The sequence below is a fragment of the Leptosomus discolor genome, chromosome 6 (assembly GCF_034619465.1).
Source record: "Leptosomus discolor isolate bLepDis1 chromosome 6, bLepDis1.hap2, whole genome shotgun sequence".
In the NCBI taxonomy this organism is placed as follows: Eukaryota; Metazoa; Chordata; class Aves; order Leptosomiformes; family Leptosomidae; genus Leptosomus; species Leptosomus discolor.
This window is the reverse complement of record NC_141396.1, coordinates 11,495,757-11,514,794: the sequence shown is the minus strand read 5'-3', so window position 1 is coordinate 11,514,794 and position 19,038 is coordinate 11,495,757. Positions and strand designations below refer to the sequence as shown.

Genomic DNA, 19,038 nt, shown 5'->3' with positions numbered 1-19,038 from the left:
TCTCTTCTGCAGTTTTCCTGAGTGGTTGCCCACCCATGCCTATCACCTTTCTGTCCCCATTCCCAATTTTCCTAAAACATCAACCTTTAGCTAGAGCGTATTAAACATTAGGGATGTTCCAGCCATGCAGGTTGTAGAAAGGATTTGACCTCACTTGGATGATTGATTGGTGATGTGAGTTTACATTCATACAAATCTATAGGCTTTGATTTAGGAAGGAGTTGCCCCAGATCAGCTGAAGATGGGGTTTTGTTCTGCATTCCTTTGCAAAATGCTCACCGAGATCACTTTCAGGATGTCTTGCTGGACCGGTGACTTTGTGCTGTCGCAATGTTGGACATTGGCAGACATCGTCTTTGCTCGCGGAATACAACTGAAGATTAAAGCTGTTTGTCTGAATCCTTTTGTTTTACTCTACAGCTATCATGGGAAATAGTTTGCTTTCTGACAAGAGATTAGATTAAACATGTCAACAGTTCCTTTCACCTAAAAATCTGTGAAACTGTTCCACAGTTGTCATGGAGTATGGCCAACATGAGGAAAAACTAATATAGAATAAGTACAAAGCGTGATACAGGCATCTTCTGACTTACGGCTATTTTGGACTAGGAGCACTGTTGAAATGTTTGAGTGCAGTGTTTAATCTCTGTCCGCAGCTGGCCATCTCTAGCTTGTCTAGTCTCTCTTTCACTGTTTTCAACTCTTTTAAGGCCTTTAGGTCCCACCTGCTTTGTAAGCGTACTCATTGAAGCTCTTTTGGTGTTTTCTTCCACATTGTCACCTTTGTTATTCTCACTACAAGATTAATGTGACATGGTGTATTAAGCTTAATTCATGTATGTTTTTTTTAAGTGACAGCAAGATTATTTTTGTTTAACTTTTTAATTAAAATTTTGGACGTACCTCTTGCTTTCTGTTTGTTAGAAATGACATCTGGTATCTTTGTATGCAAACCAGCAATTTATCTTTCTTAGAAGAAAATCTCTTTGTGAGTTAGATGAACTGCACCCTGAAATAATGTGTGGTCACATAAAACATGTAAAAGCTTTAAAAGGTGGCTACTCATTTTGTGCAAAGTTTCAGTCAAATTAAAATCTAAGAATATTTATAGAAGTTAGACCATCAGAAATACTTAATAGTGCCATGTTGTTTGTGCAGTTATCTGTTGCGTGCTGAGGTTTGTGTATCCTTTTGATTACAATCTTACAGGGTTTTGATGTGCATAGCTCTTGTAAGTCCAATTTGTGTTTTTAACGTTATCTGCCGAAGAGTTTTCTCTAGTGAACAGATTTGTAGTTGATCTGATGCTTCTGGTTTATTTAGGAGAAAGCAACTGACCCTGATAGCAAACTAGCTAGATGAACCAAGTTATATAAAACAGACTAATTACTGCATCTTTTAGTAATGATGCAGTAACATTTTGCACTAAGTAATGACCCTTCATCTAAGGATAGGGAATTTGAAGGATTATTTTAACTAAGGGAGGGAAAGGAAGAGGTGTGGTAAATCTCAAAGAAGAGCGCATTTATCACTCCCTTTAGAAGCACTGGTAAGAATTTGAATTAGGAATTTGGATTTCTTTATATTATTCAACATACCAGATGTATTGCTCCTACTTGGACAACCACTTCAAGTGGTCTTTCTAAAAAAGTGTTGTTTTGTAAGTGCAGTTTCCTGCTTTATTTCCAGTCTTCCTTTTGTTTTGAGATTAGCAAACGCCTGTTTTCTCTTTGACTAATACTTTTGAGGTACCTTTTAATAGAGAATTTAATTTAAACCATCTATTTGGAGTCTTTTTTTATAGTAACAGAGTTTAATTTAATGTTCTGGATTTGCATGCTTCCAAGTATTTTTAACTCATTTCTGTGTAAATTAAACAGCTAACCCTGAGAGAGACATGCAATCACTCCAGTGAAGTGATTATGAATTCTGTACTTACATTGCTTCAAACCTGAGAGCTGGGCAAAGTAGAACCCAGTGATGGGCATTCATATGCTTTGCTGGTGAGAAAATGGACCTGAAACAAGATGGCTGCATGAAGCCAGATTCCCAAGAGTGACTGTTCATGCCAAAAGCAGAACTAAAATAATTTTTCAGTGGCTTTCTTAGGCTCGGCATAAGTTTAGGGCTTTGTCAGGCTTTTGTATTGTATTTTTAGAAGTACCAATGGATGGGACAGTTGAGTTTACAAGGTTTTGTGTAATGAGCTCTCTAAGAAAACAGATTAGAAGGGGTTTTGCTTGTTTTTTTCCTGCTAGTAGCTGCTTTTCAGTTGTGGTTATCAAACTATCATGTTCGTGAACATCTAGTGCTGCGTTTTCTGAGTCACTGCCTCCAAGGGGCTGTGCTAGAGGAACCGCTGAGGTATGGTTTCAGTGACAAAAGTACAACTGCAAACGATCCTGATGACAGAGTTGATCATGATCAGTTGTTATCTTCCATGCCTTATTTCTTAGACTTAACCTGACAGCACGTCAGTGGCGTCCCTAATATGGTGCCATCTCAGAAACCAGTAGCTGAACTGGAGAAGATGGAGATGAGTGCAGATGCTGTAAAGCAGCTCGGAACATAAGTATCAGCTAGGTAATCCTGAGCTCAGGGAGCTGAAAATGGGATTGCTTTTGATTGTGCAATGTGCAAGGTGTGCTATTTAGCAACTTGTAATGGTTCCTGTTATAAACCAGAGTTTGTCTCTTGGTAGTCAGAGAACCAGCAAGGAGGCCTGAGCCTGTTAGCCTGCTGGCTGTCAGCTGGCCCATGGAGGCAAATATTAACATCCTTGTACTAAGCATTTCTCAAAAAAACCCCATGTAAGTTTTAACGCACTGAGCAGAGGGAAGAGCTTTAAGGATCATCCTTGTTTGGTGAAGAGGCTTCTTCATTATGTGAAGATAAAAGCTAATAAGGGTTTGTCACTGTGATGCGTTCAGTGAGGTGTGAATATGAACTCTGATGAGGATGAAAAGATACCTGAATCTTGTTGACAGAAGACTAAATGGCAGTAAATTGGCTATGAATAAATTCTGGCTTTAAAGAAGGTGGCCCGTACTGCCTGCATCAGCTCGGTGCGGGACAGCCCTTCCAGGAGCAGTGGGAGAAGTGCTACTGAGAAATTGTGCTCCTTTTGTTCTCAGGAATAACTATTTAGTGCTGTGGTGTTTAAAACAGGCACAGGGAACATGGTACATGCAGGATGTGTCTTCTGTTATGTCTTTGTGTGCCTTTCCCATGGAGGAGAAAGATACCTAGTAGAGAAACAGTGATAATATTCTATTGAGAAATGCTACTTATGATAAGAAAAATTTACTGGGAGCCGCTATTTCTGCCTCCTTTCTGATAGTGCCATGAGGATAACCAATGTGTGGTGTTCTCTCCTGGAAAATTATGGTACAGTTTGACTCTCTCTGATGGCTGCCTTGTTTCATTTTTCTGAAATACCTCGTTGCTGGTAGGAAGAGAGCCATATACATACAACCTGTGCTCACAATCTGGGAACTGGCATAGCGACATATTGCTAAGCAACAGTTGGCATCGTGCTGTGTGCTAGAGCCATTCCTCGTTCATTTCCTGAAAAATCCAGATCAGCATCTAGCTCAAGGTTTAAGTAGTGAAAAACATAGTAGATTTGTATCTAACTTTGTGTAAAGTTTGTAATTTGTTTTGTTAGTAGAGCATTAAATAACAGTTCAGAGAAATGCAGTCAGGATGTGTTTTGTTCATCCCTAGATCAGTGAATCCTGATGATTGTGGTGCCTTGCAATAGGATGTCTGTTGTGTGAAATGGGGCCAGTTTCCTATACAGCCAGCAATGCCAGATCTCACTACACAGCATGAAACACCTGTTACATACAAATGTGCACTTTATACTAGTGGATTGTAAGATCAAAAAAGGTTTTAATTATTCTGTTTAATGTGTATATGTACTGTAGGATTTCACCTTGAAAGATGAAGATTTGTGCACTGGTGAGCAATATTGATAGCCCTGGATCTTAAATGCCTTTTTTGGGTTAAGGGAAGACTTTCTTTGCTGCTTCTGCAAAAGTTAATTGTATACTTGCTCAGAAAGAAAGCATGTAAAAAAATATAACTCAGAATCCCAATGCAAGACACTAGTAGTGAAACAACTCTGGGTGGCTACCTGTTGTTTTAACTTCTGTTTAGTTATTGACAATGCCAATTAAAATTTATTGCTAAGCTTGTTAGCTAAATATCAAATATGCACTGAAAATTCATCCTCTTTTCTTTCTTCATTTGTAAGACCTGGATAATTTTTGTTCTAAGTTTTTGTTGTTGGTTTTTGGAGTTTTTGTGGGTTCGTTTGTTGGTTGGTTTGTTTTTTTTCTTTACTTTCACTGCTCTTGTGAATCTCCATTTTAGTAACTACGGTGAATCATACAACATTCTGAATTTCCAAGTTTTATTAGCTACGTTCCCAGATAGTCAGTGATGTAGGGTTATTTTTACAGTATATTTTGACCAAGTTCAGGACAGAGGTATTTTGCCATTTCCTTTCTTGAGACTTTTTCCTCTGTCTAGCAGATCCCATTGTAGCATTTGTATTAATTTTCATTCTCCATTTCTTTTTATTTTCTTTCATCCTTTGCTTCCAAGTGTGTTTCATACACTACATTTGTTTCTTCCATTGCTGTGTTCCAGTAACCTTTGTATAAGTATGTATACATAGACATTACTATAGTTTTCATTTAATGAGTAGTTAGACTGTACATATTACGCTCCCTTCATCTTTTAAAATTATTTCTGGTTATTCTTGCTGCCGTCTTATGTTTCTTTTCTAATGTGTCTTTCTGGTACTTCAATTTGCAGAACAAATGTGTTGTGCCGTGAGTGGTTGTAAAAATGAGTGTAGAACAGCAAATGTTTTGCAAGGAACTGATTGATTGTGTGAATCTGTTCACAAGCTCCACCGGAGCGATGTACGCACGTGCACAGACACGTTTTCTGATCATAGGGATGAGCCAGAAAACTAAGTACTGTTCTTCGTACTATTTGCCAGTTGACTTTTCAGTGAAGTTCAAGGTTTCTCAATAATTTTTTTTCCTGACAGAAATATGTTATCAACCGGGACTGTCTGCCTGGCAATATTCAGAAATATTTTTACATGCACTATTGTTCAGATTTTTGCGGACTTTCTCCAGACTTTTGCTTCAGTATCATTCGGAAAACTTGCAAATGGTTGGGTTTTTTTTCTGTTGTTTTTTAAAGACTTCATTGCTTTTGGTAGAGGGTTTTTTTGTTTTGTTTTTGTTTTGGTTTGGTTTTTTTCCCCTGTAAAGGAAATTGTTTTTCCAGGACCTGAGCTGTGTGATGTATGCCCAGTTTCTGGTAATATGAGTCATGACATTGAATGATGCTATCTGTAATTTTAAAAAGTCATTTTGGGGACATCTAGAAAGTGATAGAGTTTTTGGTTGGTAGAAAGATCGGGATAGAAGGACTTCTACAATAGGATGTAAGCCTTGCTTGCTTACTGTATTATGCACAACTTAAGAAGAATGTTTAAGATGCACAATCTACATGGTTGACTTCAGCATTGGAAGGTGCTGTAATCTGTGTATCTCCTGGTTGAGGATGAGATAGCTCCATTTCCCCACATGAAAAATTTGAAGTGTAGAGAGAACCTTGTTCTGTGCCTTTGTGTTAATCTAATGATCTGTTAATACCTGTTTCCTACCTGTAGGAAATCTGTCCAGTCTAAGTCGTCTAGGCCTGAGGTACAATAGGCTGTCAGCAATTCCGAAGTCTTTAGCAAAATGCAGCGAACTTGATGAACTGAACCTGGAGAACAACAACATTTCTACTTTACCAGAGGTGAGAATTAGAGGGAGTGGATTGGGGAGGGAACGTTGTTGTAAGGCGTCAGTTTTGTACAGGGATTGGAACATATGAAGTTATTTTGTCTTGCATCATAGCTCTGAGGAATACCCTTTGTTTTAATCTACATGTGTGTAATGTGAAATATTGCAATTCTGTACATATTTGGTCTATCTAACTGGGATAGAAGAACTAGTGTTATACAGCTTCATTCAAAAGTGGGAGCAACACATGTGATTGTATTTGTTGTCCTGTCTCTTTAGAAAACCTTAAATAAGGAGTCCAGGTTCCCACCATTCAAGCTAGATAAGTGTGTTTCAGTGTTCCTGTTTCATGGAGGTGGGAAAGAAGTAGAAAAATGAAAAATGGGATATCTCTCTACCCATCTAATTGAGACAAGAATGACCTTTAAGAGAGTGGATAAAGCTTATCACAACTACTTGGCCTCAGCATCCTTATTTTAACGTGGGAAAGAGTGCTGTTGACACCGATGTGATATTGTCTGACCACTCTTTGACACATCTTCCATCAGTTATGAAAAAATAAAAATTTGCATCATTTTTCAGTTTCCAGTGACTTTGTGAAGATTGGGAGAAAGGGAAAGAGAAATCTGTTTTCTTGCTTTTCTTTTCATAGCTGTTACACTTGATTGTCTTACCTTGGTGTCTCTTGCTTCAACCAAGGAAAACGTCCCTAGTTACAAGATCTGGAGCCACCTTGTCAGTCTCTTCAATTAACATGTTCCTTGAACAGAGTGCTCTGCTAGCTCTGGGGTGAAGAGGCAGAAGGTCATAGTCCCCAGTGCATCTGTATGTTTTTGTATACTCCTGCTCTAGAGTTATCTGAAACATGCCCTTGTGGACTCCAGTTTCACAGTCCTGGATAGCTAGTTGATTACCGACCGTTTTTTAAATACAGCTTTGATGTCTGCAGACTTTGAAGCTCTTTAAACTGCTGGGTTATACCTTTAAACCTTTATGTTCTCTTAATTTCTTGAGACTATTTATCAGGGCAGCAGAGTGTGAGATGTTCAGCTGCATCACTTTGGTGCTAGTGAACACTTTGAGAAAAGTGTTCAGGTTGCAGCATTAGTGCCTGGGAAGAATTGCTCTGATGACAGACAAAAATCTGATGTGATTGATTCTTGTTTTAGATATTTCTTCCATTGCTTTAGAACCTTTTGAGATGGAGGCTTTAGGACACAACACAGAGTTTATATTCTGTTCTGCTTTAATGACAGTCCAAACTGCTTTCCTAAGCTGTCATCCCCACCTCACTCCCCCAGGTTGTATAAATTCCTAGTATAAAATAACTTAAAATGTTATCTAAAGAGGTATACAGGAAACTATACAAAGAAGGAAAAAAAAACGCAAACCAAACCAAAATGCATTTGGAGTTAGGCAAAGTACTCAGAGTAACAAAGTGCAGTGTTACAACTACTTTTTTTAAGATAAATTTCTGAACTCAGCAATGATAGACAGAAAACAGAATTTAATAAATGTTTGGCTAAAACTATCATTTAAGAAAACGCTACTGTCTGAAAGCCACCAGGCTGCTTTTAAGATGAGAGCTAAGCTAGCCCACCCCACCCAAGCATATTATAAAAGCAACTACAGTATAATTACAAAAAGGTGATGTGAGGGATGATTACTTGCTTTAAAATGTTCAGTCATAATACAAAACTCTTTGTGACTGTGCTGCTTTCTTCATGTATATTTGCCAACAATATGTTAACACTTAAGCTGCTACCTTGCAGAAGTGTATAGTTTGTACTGTCATCTGTTTAAAATAAAACATTCTGTGCTGTAATACGAAGAACTGTATTTGTGGAAGAAAATTCTGAATTTCAAAACATAGCTGAAGCTGCTGACACAATGCCTAATAAATATTTTATCTTAAAAGGATGGACTGGGAGAAGGCAGCACTGCCACAGCTCTTGTAGATACAAAAGCATTGTTCTCTTTGTACTGCCAAAGCTCTCTTGCTTCCCTTCAAATGTGTTTAATTGCTCTAGGCTATTAGAGTGTATTAGCTAACATATTTTTAATATTTTTTTGTATGGAAGCAGACTTCAAAAATGGCTTTTTGAAATGCCAAGATCCATTTGAAGCAATAAAGTGTTTGTAACAGAGCTCAGGGACTGCCTAACCCTAGGACAAAGAATATCTGTTAGTTAAAGCATAGCTAGAAGCAGGATTTCCTAATCAAAGATTATACTAGTTAATGATTAGGTTAGATTAATACTGATTTGAAGATCCATTATTTTATCTTTAGGGGGTAAATTGCTTCACTGATGTTTGCTGAGATGCCCCCAGAATTGTATTTCAGTATTTAAAGTTTTAGCCATGACATGTAGACAAGCCCCTATTTAATCCTGTTTTATTTACAATAAACTATTTGGAAAAGTAGCTAAAGCTTTCCTGGTGAAACAGCAAAGCCATGTTCTTAAAGCTTTTACAGCGAATGTAGCACTGAGATTGCAATCTAGAAATACTGCCATTAGGAATATGGTTGGAATCATTACCCTGTTACCGCTCATTCCTGATTGCAAATGTTACATTATTTATGGTATGTAACGCCATGCATAAATCTCAGATTTCTGTAATACTTAAGCAAATAGGGCTGAATTCAAGTTGGCATAGTAATAAGCAAAGGTGTCGCTTCAGCAGTAATTTAGATCTCATTATTCGTCCCCACTGATCCAGCAACGTGCTTGGCACGCAACTAACAGATAAACTCTTGAGATCTGCACTGCTGAGATTTTAGAATCCAGTTAGATTGCAAACTCTGGATTCAGTGGGCAACCACTGCTATCCAGTTTAACTCCAGGCTGCTTCTTTTCCTTTCTTAAGGGGTCGGGGGGAGGTGGAGTAGTAACTACTTTGGGAGGTTTTGAAAACCTGAAAAAACCCTGGAATTTCCAAGCCCTTCCCTTCCTATTCTTTTTCTCTGTCCTGTCTGATCATCTGAAACTGTTACAGCCTAAAAGGAAACTTCTACTAGATGTGATCACAATATGTATTTTTATTAAATTAACAAAGATTTGTACTGGAAGTATCAAATGCCAGTTCAAAAAACTGTGTGTGGAGCTGGTAGTTCTTTGGGCCCCGTCTCAACTGTGAGCAGGCATCAAAACGGAGCGAGCTGCAGTTGGGTGGTGCTGGCTGAAACTAGGACCCCTGTTCAGGATGGACACGCTGCTGACTGTGCCTGCCAGCTGCTGCCCTTGTGCTCCTCAGAGCTGCCCAAGATGTAGCAATGCATTACTAAAAAAAATCCCTTCGGAGGAGAAAGGAGTTACAAAACCTCCTAAACTTGTGCTTTTAAATGTGACATGTTTGCTTTTTCTGTATCTGTATGTAAGGAGAAAGGGGGAAATAAGGTAAAGGCTGATGTCTGTGAGCAGAGGTTGTTGCTGATGGAAGTTTTATCAAATTTAACACTGGTTTGTGTGTTGCAACACTTATTTAGGGGATGGACTTGAGGGGGAAAAACATTTCTAATTAGACCCATGAGGGAAAAGAGATGTATTCACATAAATCTGTCCTAAGTTCCTGGGTGGTTTTCTTCTCTCTACAGGGTCTTTTATCCAGCCTTGTCAAACTGACTAGTTTAACACTGGCCAGGAACTGCTTCCAGTCCTATCCCGTGGGTGGCCCGTCCCAGTTCTCCACAATCTACTCTCTCAATATGGAGCACAACCGCATCAATAAAATCCCCTTTGGAATTTTCTCTAGAGCTAAAGTATTAAGTAAGCTGAACATGAAGGTGAGGCACAGAAACATGGTACTGTGTGTGAAATCAATGAGGAGTACTGTTTGCTGCTCCATGAATTCTGGCAAACTTAATGATATAAGGAATGAATTTATCATGCTGAAGTGGACACTGCTACTGTCACGTATAGAAACAATTGTGTATTAATTTAAAAATGTGTTATCAAGATGATGTTGATTTGGCTTTATTTTTGTTAGTGAAGCTTTTGTCACATTTTCTGGAGTTTGAACAATGAAAATAAGGAAGGTGGTTGCAAAGTTCTTGAATATTCACATGGGACACAAGCATGTTGAGTCTTCCCCCCCAGTTACGGTTTAGATTATAAACAAAATTATGTAAAATATCTTTTTTGAATATATTCTTTCAAAACCTAAGTTTGGAGACTTTCGACAGTAGTTGTAGAACACAGCAAAAGGACCTTGTAAGTCTGTGCTACATATGCTTACGGTGAAGAGAACTAGGGAAAAGAAATGGTGTTTTTCTATGAATGGGTTTGTTTCAAGTTCTTAAATTATTATAAAAAAAAAAAGTTTAAGCAATAGTGAATCTCAGCTACTGTTTTAGAATATTTTTTTGGTGCGAATGGATTCTCAACTTGCATTAAGACCATTTTTTTGGTCACACACCCGTTCCTAAGTTTGCAGGTTTACCAGGACTTTGTATGACCTAGATTTTTTTTTTTTTAGATTTTGTGTCTGGTCTAGATCAAATTTTGTAGCAATGTTTTGAGCAGCAAGATGTTCAGATTCATTTCAGATGCTTTTACTCTGAGCCATTAAGATATATTTCCTTTGTGGTGTGTTTGAGTTTTGGGGTTTGGTTTTTTCCTTGGGTTTTTTTTTTTGGGGGGATGTGGGTGTTTTGGCTGCTTTTTGTTTGGTGTGGGGCTTTTTGGTGTTTGGTTTTTTTTTGTTTTTTTGTTTTTTTTTTTTTTTTAGCAAACTGTATGTTTCTAGAATTCCGGTGTTGCTGATAGCACCTTTGTAAGTTACGGTGCATTTTCTGTTAATTCCCCCCCCCCCCCCCCCCATTTTATTCAGCAGGACAAAAAAAATGTGTTAACTACTGGGACACATGAATCTTGAGAATTATGTACTCTTAATTTTTCCACTTCAGTTCATACTAGTAACAGAGAGTCAGTTCTGTAGCTCTAGGTTGGGACTGTTTATTATGTTTGGAGGAATTAAAAAAATATTTTGCCAATCATGAACATTTTATTCTTCTGATTTAATTATCAACTATTTTGTTTTGAAGTATTTTGTAAGTTTGTTTAATCTCTCAGATGCCTTGCCAGCTTCTTGTAAGTGCAGACCCTAAATGTTTGATATGTTAAATCACAGGACAATCAGCTGACTTCTCTCCCTTTGGACTTCGGGACTTGGACTAGTATGGTAGAACTGAACTTAGCAACTAATCAGCTCACAAAAATCCCTGAGGATGTATCTGGGCTTGTTTCTCTTGAGGTGAGAAGAGTATGAATGAACAGCTAAGCGAATCCCTGCAAATAGGCATTCTCTACTTCAGGTTCAAGTAATACTACTATTGGGTCAAATAAAGCCAAATAAATATGTGTATGTATGCTACTTAATTAGATGTGTTGCATCTGTTTATGGTTGTTGTCAACAGCTTTTTGAATGTATTTCTTTAGGCTTTAGGTAAGTGTCTGTGCACAAAGGGCTAAGTTCATACATGTTTTTAACCACATAGAAAGAAAATTTTTTTCAGCAGAAAGTTAGTGTTATAAATGCAATGGCACTGAACTCAGTTTGATTGTTGGAGGAATCAGCATGGAAACAGCAGGGATCAGAAAAACATAATGAAATGGTCTACAGCCAGAAGTGGCTTGAATGTAGTAGTGCTGTGAACCTTGTAGGCAGCAGGGTGGGAATTCTCAGCCTTTGAGGGGGAAAAGCATGTAGGTTGAAACCATGAACTAAACCTGTTGTGTCCCCTAGTCCTGTTTCCCAGGGTACCATCAGCGGAGACAAACTTAATTGCCTTGGAGGGACATAAAGGTAGAGATGCTTGTTCAGGAAGTTGAGGGGACTTAGTAGCCTCTGGGAAAAATCTGTCAAAGTACAATAGCAAATGGCATGTTTGAAATTGCAAATTTCCAGTGTGAGTGCTGCTCTGAATAATTAATAATTCCTGTAGTTTGGGGCAAAAATGATACGGCAGAGTAATAGCTATAGTAATGGTGCAGTTCTTTTTAAGTTAAGGCTGTGATTGATGTGATTGGGAAGTTAGTAACCTCTAATAACTGGATTTGTCGGTGGTCTGCTGGCTGCCGAAGCTGGAGAGCTGCATGGTCTGCAGCCCCATTAGCACTATTTTCCTCTGTAATTAAAGAATCAAATACAAAGAACTATTTGGGCAGTGTTTACACAAAAGTGAAGGTTCCCACAGCAGTGCTAAGTCAGCTGTGTGGCATGTAGGTAATATTTTCTGTTCCTGCCTTTGTTTCTTGATACGCGATTAAAACATTACTATTCTTATCATTCTGTGTATATCGTAACGCGTAAAGGAAGGCCACCGAAATACTGCTTGTGCTAATGCTAGGACTTTGGCTTTTATTCCTTTTGATTTTCACTTTGATTTTAGCCTTGTTTTCTATTCTGTTCCTGCCTTTGGTGTTTCCACGTTACATGAAGCTGGGAGTTGGGGTTGGTGGAAGCCAGGCATTTGTAACCTTGGCTGGCTTAGCAGGGAGTTGTGTGTGGCCAGGATAAGGGTCCATGCTGGGTGCTTTTTCACATCCTTGTGTTTCAATGTGCCTTGTTAAATAACTAGATAATAGCATTGTTCAATCAGTAATTAATTACCTTACTACTTGCTGTGTTGTTATGAGGCTTGATTACTCCTAAGGACTGCAAGACTTCTCTGGAGGAAAAATGGTATATTAGTGTAACCCCTGTTAACTTGCTTGTGGTATAATGAGTAACTCTGTTAATTGACGTTGCAAATAAGGATACATTTCTTGAACCTAAGGTATTTATAATTCAACTTAGGAAGGAGGAGAAAAACAAGAGGATAACAGCGTAGTAGGGGCGGATGTGATAGGAGACCATTTTGGATAGCTATGCAGCGTTCTGCTTAGGTGCTTTGACCTGTATGTTTACTTGCTGCTGCTCCTAACCAAAGGGATACAGGGAGAAGAGGAAGTATGAAGCCTTTAAAGGAGGACTTGGCAAGCATGGCAAATGATGTAAAACATGATTATGAGATAGCTATGGGGAAGCGTAACAAAATGATAGGGAAGTCCAGGAAGAAATTGTTTTTCTTTGGTCATTTGAAGAAATAAGGTGTTCTTTGGTTTTGCTCTGGATTTATTATTATGTAAAATAATAATCGAAAGATTTCTGTCATAAATCTATGTATGTGTATCATTAAAGACTTTAAAAAAAAAAATGTTAATCACTGATTTTTTTTTTTTTTAATCTCTTCAGTTTGCTTCCATAATTTAAATGTAGGCTAATCTTGGACTTCATTACTTGAAAACATAAAAAGATCCTGTCTTAATTTGTTATTTACTTACTGCCTTGCTGAAATTATGTGTGTGTGTTTTGGTTTTGTTTTTTTTGAGGTTCTTATCTTGTCAAACAATCTACTAAAGAAACTTCCCCATGGAATTGGAAATCTACGGAAACTCCGAGAGTTAGATCTAGAGGAAAACAAACTGGAATCCTTGCCAAATGAAATAGCTTACCTCAAGGATCTGCAGGTGAAACAATAATTGGCCGAGATAAACATCTTGTGTCCTTTATTTACATGATGCCGATTTAATTACAGCTAGTTTGATGAGGGAAACTATTTGGGGCTGGTTGTAGAACAAAAAGTTAAGGATCCTGTGCAGCTTCATCCACAATCTGTCCTCGTTAATTCTTCCCCAGACTTATCAGTTAATATTGAACAAACAAATTTTGGAGAGTTTAACTATTGTACCATCAGTACAAAGCTGCCACAGGAATAACTTCTGATTTCAGTCATGTTCGTGGAAGCCTTTATATTTAGGTACATGTTTTACTATGCATTATTTTATTTTTACATTTATTGGTGCTTAATACAGGTCTGAAATGTTGAAGGGTAGAAATTTTTTTGTTCAAATGCTGGAGAGTAGAACCCATCAATTTATCAGCTATGTATGTTGTTACTTGCTGTCATTTGAAGCAAAAGTCATTAAGTAAATTTATAAAAATGTGTTTTTCCCTTAGAAATTGGTTCTGACTAATAATCAGTTGACCACCCTTCCCAGAGGTATCGGTCACCTTACCAATCTGACGCACCTTGGGCTTGGAGAGAATCTTCTTACACACCTTCCTGAGGAAATTGGTAAGATCCTTTTTCTGGTTTTATGCAGTGTGCCTGAGCCGAAGCAGTTACTGACACAGAAGATAGGCATCTACTGTGCTCATAAGTAGAGACCACAAAATTAATTTGAAACTTCTAGATATGCACAACCTGATGTGAAGCGTGTGCCACAGGGACAGCACTGCAGTGTATGATCTTTATCTTGCCAAACTGTAGTGAAATGAATAGTCTAGCTTTTTTCAATTCTTCTGCAGAAAGCTGATGAAGGAATGGTGAGATGCCTTTTTTCTCTCCAAATATTCCCAGAATTTGCATATTATCAATCACTCGACTTCATAAACTATTCTTGGAAAGAGAAAGGAAACACATTGGTCCTACTTTGATCCCATGGTATGGACAAAAACCTTGTGTAAGGCGTAGACATCTGAAGCAAATGTTTCTGCTGATAGTTCCTCTGCACACACTTCTGTTTCTAGACCATCGTGCTGGTTTTCACTCTGTTGAGATAAGAAAAGGAAGTGAAGAGGAGGAAGTCTATAGGAAAAAAAGGGAGGAATAGGATTCTTTTTGTCTACTTGAGACGTTCAGAGTAAGTGGGATTCAGAGCATCTGAAACTGAGAGCCACGTTTCTCTTATAGTTGGTTGCAAGCATATAACTGGTCCAAAGTGTGATTCTGAGCCCTGAAGTTAAAAGCTTAACGTTAGAGCTTATTATGAAGGAAAAAATGAGGGGACAAGCTACACAAAGCAAAATGTGGTCAGGAACAGCGATGTGCAGATGGGAAAGGCATGGTCTGTCTCTCCCAGCATCTTTAGTGAAGAACCATTACAGCTTCTGCTCATTTTGTATGTCCCTCAGTGTGAGAAGAGCCTAAAACAATCTAAATCTGGACCTCTGTAATTTAGTTCATAAGTTAGTGGAGACAGCTTGGATGCTGTGGAAATGAGCTGTGGAATTAAAATCAGTAAGGACACTTGAAACTTGTTGTACGAGTACAATTTGGTTATTAAAGCTGGTTGTCTTAACAGATTAGAGAATAGTTAGCTATGTATCATGCTATCAGCTGTTCTTCGTTGTTTCTTCTATAGCCTTTCGTTTTTGTTGGTTTTCTATGCCTTAAGCCTAGCTACTGCCTTCTCTTGTGAAAGATTAAATAGTCTTTTAGGTTATAGGAGGGGTTTATGGTATATCAAATTGGAAAATGGGGAATGTTTTGAGGAGGACTTGTTTTGTTTGGAGTATATTTCAAAGATATGGATTAATTTTGATATTTGATTGCTGTGGAGGAATGAAGGTCTTGAGGAAGAAATTACTCTGCTTTCCAGCTTCTGGGTAATCTGTATTGTGTTATCTATAGTAGAGTCAAGTTGTAAAATTTGAATTCAGGAAAAAAGTTTTGCACAGGTTTGTTCCATTTAATAAATTCACTGCTGTGCAGGGATCTCTCCTGCTTTTTGCCGGTGGCGCGTTACAGTTATAGCTTCAGGTCTTTAATATATGGGTTCTAGTTACATAAAAGGTATGGCATATATATTTTTAAAGGGATAGTAGATACCGTATGGTATTTTCTAGGCTCTTCTAAATAGAAGCTGTTAGCTTCTAGCTGTTCAGTGTTGCCTGCAATTGCAAAACACTTGGCTGAACAGTTATGGTGAAGTCCCTCTCAATTCCCTTACTCTGTGTACTCTCAGTTCAGTTGTTATCTAAAGGAGTAATGGATATTTTTACAGGGAAACTAAAGCAAATTGGTTCTTGCTTAGGACCAGTGAACAGAAAACTTGCTGTGCTTGAAAATAGGAGTTTGGATGAGTCACTGGCTCAAGATGCTGTATAGTAAAGAATCTTCAAGTGGACTTAGAGCTTCTGTCTAAAAGTTATAAACTGCATGAATCAAAAAAATACTACTTTCTGTCATTTTATTTTTACCAGGTACACTGGAGAATCTGGAAGAACTGTATTTGAATGACAACCCCAATCTGCACAGCCTTCCCTTTGAGCTGGCTCTTTGCAGCAAACTGTCAATAATGAGTATTGAGAACTGCCCGCTCAGCCACCTTCCACCTCAGATTGTTGCAGGAGGACCCTCCTTCATCATTCAGTTCCTAAAAATGCAGGGACCATATCGTGCCATGGTCTGATGCTAATCGGATTGTCCAATACACTGTACAAAATACAAACTGCATTAATGTTGTAATTGTCTGTATATGTATATATAATATAATATATGTGGTTTATATTATATTATATATATATATAAATATATAAATAATATAAAAAGGCAAATTTAAGACTACATTATGTGTTTCTGCTAATAGAGGAATCATAGCCATTTAGATTTTTTTTATTCTGTAAAAATGCTTGTCTAAGTTTTCTTTGCTGAATTTGATGGAAGTTGTCTGAATAATCTGGAAATGCCAGTTCATTTAAAGCAATTGCCAATGAACTCAAAGTTTAAATTTAAGGGACAAAAGTAGTTTTGCTTAGATTTACTTTCAGTTAAGAGAAATGTATAACCTTTATATAATGAACTTTTTCTGTTTTCCTCCCTCCTTTTTTTTTTTTTTTTGTGTCAAAACCTGATAAGGTCATGTGTCCTGAGGTTGGGATTTTCTTTTAACTTATTTTGAGATTTGAAGCAAATGGTGTTTTTATATTGTTTACAGTCAGAGTAAATCACTGGATTTTGTTTTATTCTGATTTGCTCTGTTTTAATCAATCATATCTAGAATTTATATGCCTCTGCTGATGAATTTTTATCAACCGGTTTGTATACTAAAAACATACACTCATCAGAACAACTGGCAGGTGAAAAGGATGCAGTCAAAAAAAGAGAAAAAGTAAAGAAAAAAAGCTTGAATTCCTTTGTCTTGCTTTCCTGAGTTATCAGTTGCAGGCATAACATATCTGAACTGAGCCTTTTGCGGTTGGTCTTTTCTAGCACAAGTAAACCTTTTCAGATTGGTAAAAAACATTGAGTATACTCAGTGAAGAGCGGTTTTCATTTTGTGAAGTAACAAGTCCATGAGGTCTCGCAGTACAGTTAAGTGGCAAGGAAATAATATATATGTACATTTTTATTACAATGTTGAGTCATAAACTACAACAGGCAATTTTAAGGATTCCTTATAGTCCTTGTACAATAAATGAATGTGTCTTACTTTTAAACACTGCAATATATGTAAGTTTTAAGGTTGGTTAACAATGTACTATGGTTTTATATCTTGACTTGCCTTGTACCTCCTTCCATTATGGAACTTCTGTGTCCAAGCACAATATCTTCACACTGTGCTGTTTTGCTGCTGAACTAAATGCACTTTTCCCCACAGCTGGGGCACTTGCTTCAAAATATTCAGTTCAGTATCTTGAGTATTCTTTTTTAACGTCATCCTATCTGTTTCAGTATTAAACCGATCTATTACAAAAGAGGCACCTTTTTCATTTGTGCATAGATGTTAGTAGCTCAAGAGAAACACTGTAAGTAATGGACATTCAGTTTTATCACGACTTTCTTGGTTGTTTAAAAGGCAGAAGACGCTTCAGGGAGATTTATGCTATTGCTGCACTTGTAGGGCCAGCTGTCCTTTTTCAGGAGGGTAGGAACTCGAGGCGGTTGCATTCCATGGTTACTCAAGAACTGTCCAGTTTATACTCATTGGAATTGCTGCTGGGGTAGCATGACTTAGCGGACTGTACCTTTTGAACAAAATCAGATCAACCGATGCCATGGGAAATCTATTTCACATGCAGCAGAAGTTTGGGGAGTATGATTTCTGGCTTTCAGGCGTGCTCACTTAGACATATTGCCTTGATCTATTTGCATTCTGTTTTGTTGTACATCTTTTCATTAACAAGGAGTAAGTTAAAATGGAAGGCAGGTGGAGATATAAAACCTTAGAGGGCTTAAACATGCTGTAAAACTATTGTAGATGTCACTGGATTTTACTAAGTAATGTTCTGTTCTTTCTCACATACTCTGTGTCTCTGTCCCCCACACCCCTGCCTCTTTTTTTTTTTTTTTTAACATCTACTGTAGCTCTTCAGTTTAGACTTTAGTTTATAAAAGGCTAGTTCCTTACAGCTCTGCCTGAAGTTAATCTTTCTCAGCATTAAGGTGTTAAAATATGAAGATGCTGAAATGCTTAGTATCAAGACTGTAATCTAACTTCTCAGTATACTGCTAAATCCGTTATTTGTGCCCTCAGGTCACTAGGGGAAACTGGTTTGATTAATATGGTTCTTAAAACAAAAGTGGCGACCCCTTGTGTTTTCAAGCATCTTGGTCTCATTCCCTGTCTGCTCCTCAATCCCATTTTTATGAGTTGACAGGACTGAATTTGTTTAGTTTGTAAATATGTTGATTATTCACCTTGTTAAGGTACATGATTAATGACTGTATGATTGGAGCTGACCCTCTATCACATACATTCTTGTGGAGAAGTTGGCTACTGAAATAGTGCTCGTTACACTTGCTTAAAAACAAACTATTCTTTTCATTACACTTATAGGAATAAATAAAGCTATGTTTTAATTCATTACTCTATTAAAAACAGGATATTTTTTCAAACTATCTTTGTACTAGTATGGTTGTTGCAATGCCAGATAATCCTGACCCCTGTTTTAGGATTTTAATTTTATGCATTCTGAGGTGAACACTTATTTTTTCAGTGTCTCAATTTGAAATTTGAATAAAAGCAGAATAAAAGAGAAGTTCTGGTACAGGAGAAATCAGCTCCAAAGAATTTGAGAAGTTCTTTAAAATTATCCAAAAGTTTAAGTATTAAATGTGTGTCATGGATTGAGAATAGATGCATATAAATCCATATAAGACAGACATGGATTTATATCCAAATCTATACAGATCCATATAAATCCAGCTGTATTCATCATTCAAAACAGTCTTACATCCTGACATAACAGACTTCTGTGTTTCCCAGGATGCTGGATTGTTAACTGGTGCAGTTTCTAAATTGTATTTAATGCCCAATGATATTCAGTTGGACATATGTGCTGGCTTATACATGTTTAAGAATTTTGTTTGGCCTAATCAATTAAAGTATGAATGGAAAGAACCTCATCCTGACAAGTGTATGTATACATACATACATATATGTATATGTGTATC

General features: G+C 37.5%; 1 protein-coding gene across 2 annotated transcripts in view; it reads left to right on the top strand.

Moving 5' to 3' along the window:
• Positions 1–16,082, top strand: part of SHOC2 (SHOC2 leucine rich repeat scaffold protein) — a 37,874-nt gene extending 21,792 nt beyond the window's left edge. For both annotated transcript variants that reach the window (XM_009954550.2, XM_009954549.2), the window contains 6 exons: positions 5,699–5,829; positions 9,412–9,600; positions 10,947–11,069; positions 13,190–13,327; positions 13,818–13,935; positions 15,846–16,082. In XM_009954550.2, the coding sequence (XP_009952852.1) occupies positions 5,699–5,829; positions 9,412–9,600; positions 10,947–11,069; positions 13,190–13,327; positions 13,818–13,935; positions 15,846–16,054 (908 nt within the window). In that variant the 3' untranslated portion in view covers positions 16,055–16,082. The remainder of the gene's footprint in view (positions 1–5,698; positions 5,830–9,411; positions 9,601–10,946; positions 11,070–13,189; positions 13,328–13,817; positions 13,936–15,845) is intronic.
• The last annotated feature ends 2,956 nt before the right edge of the window (positions 16,083–19,038 follow it).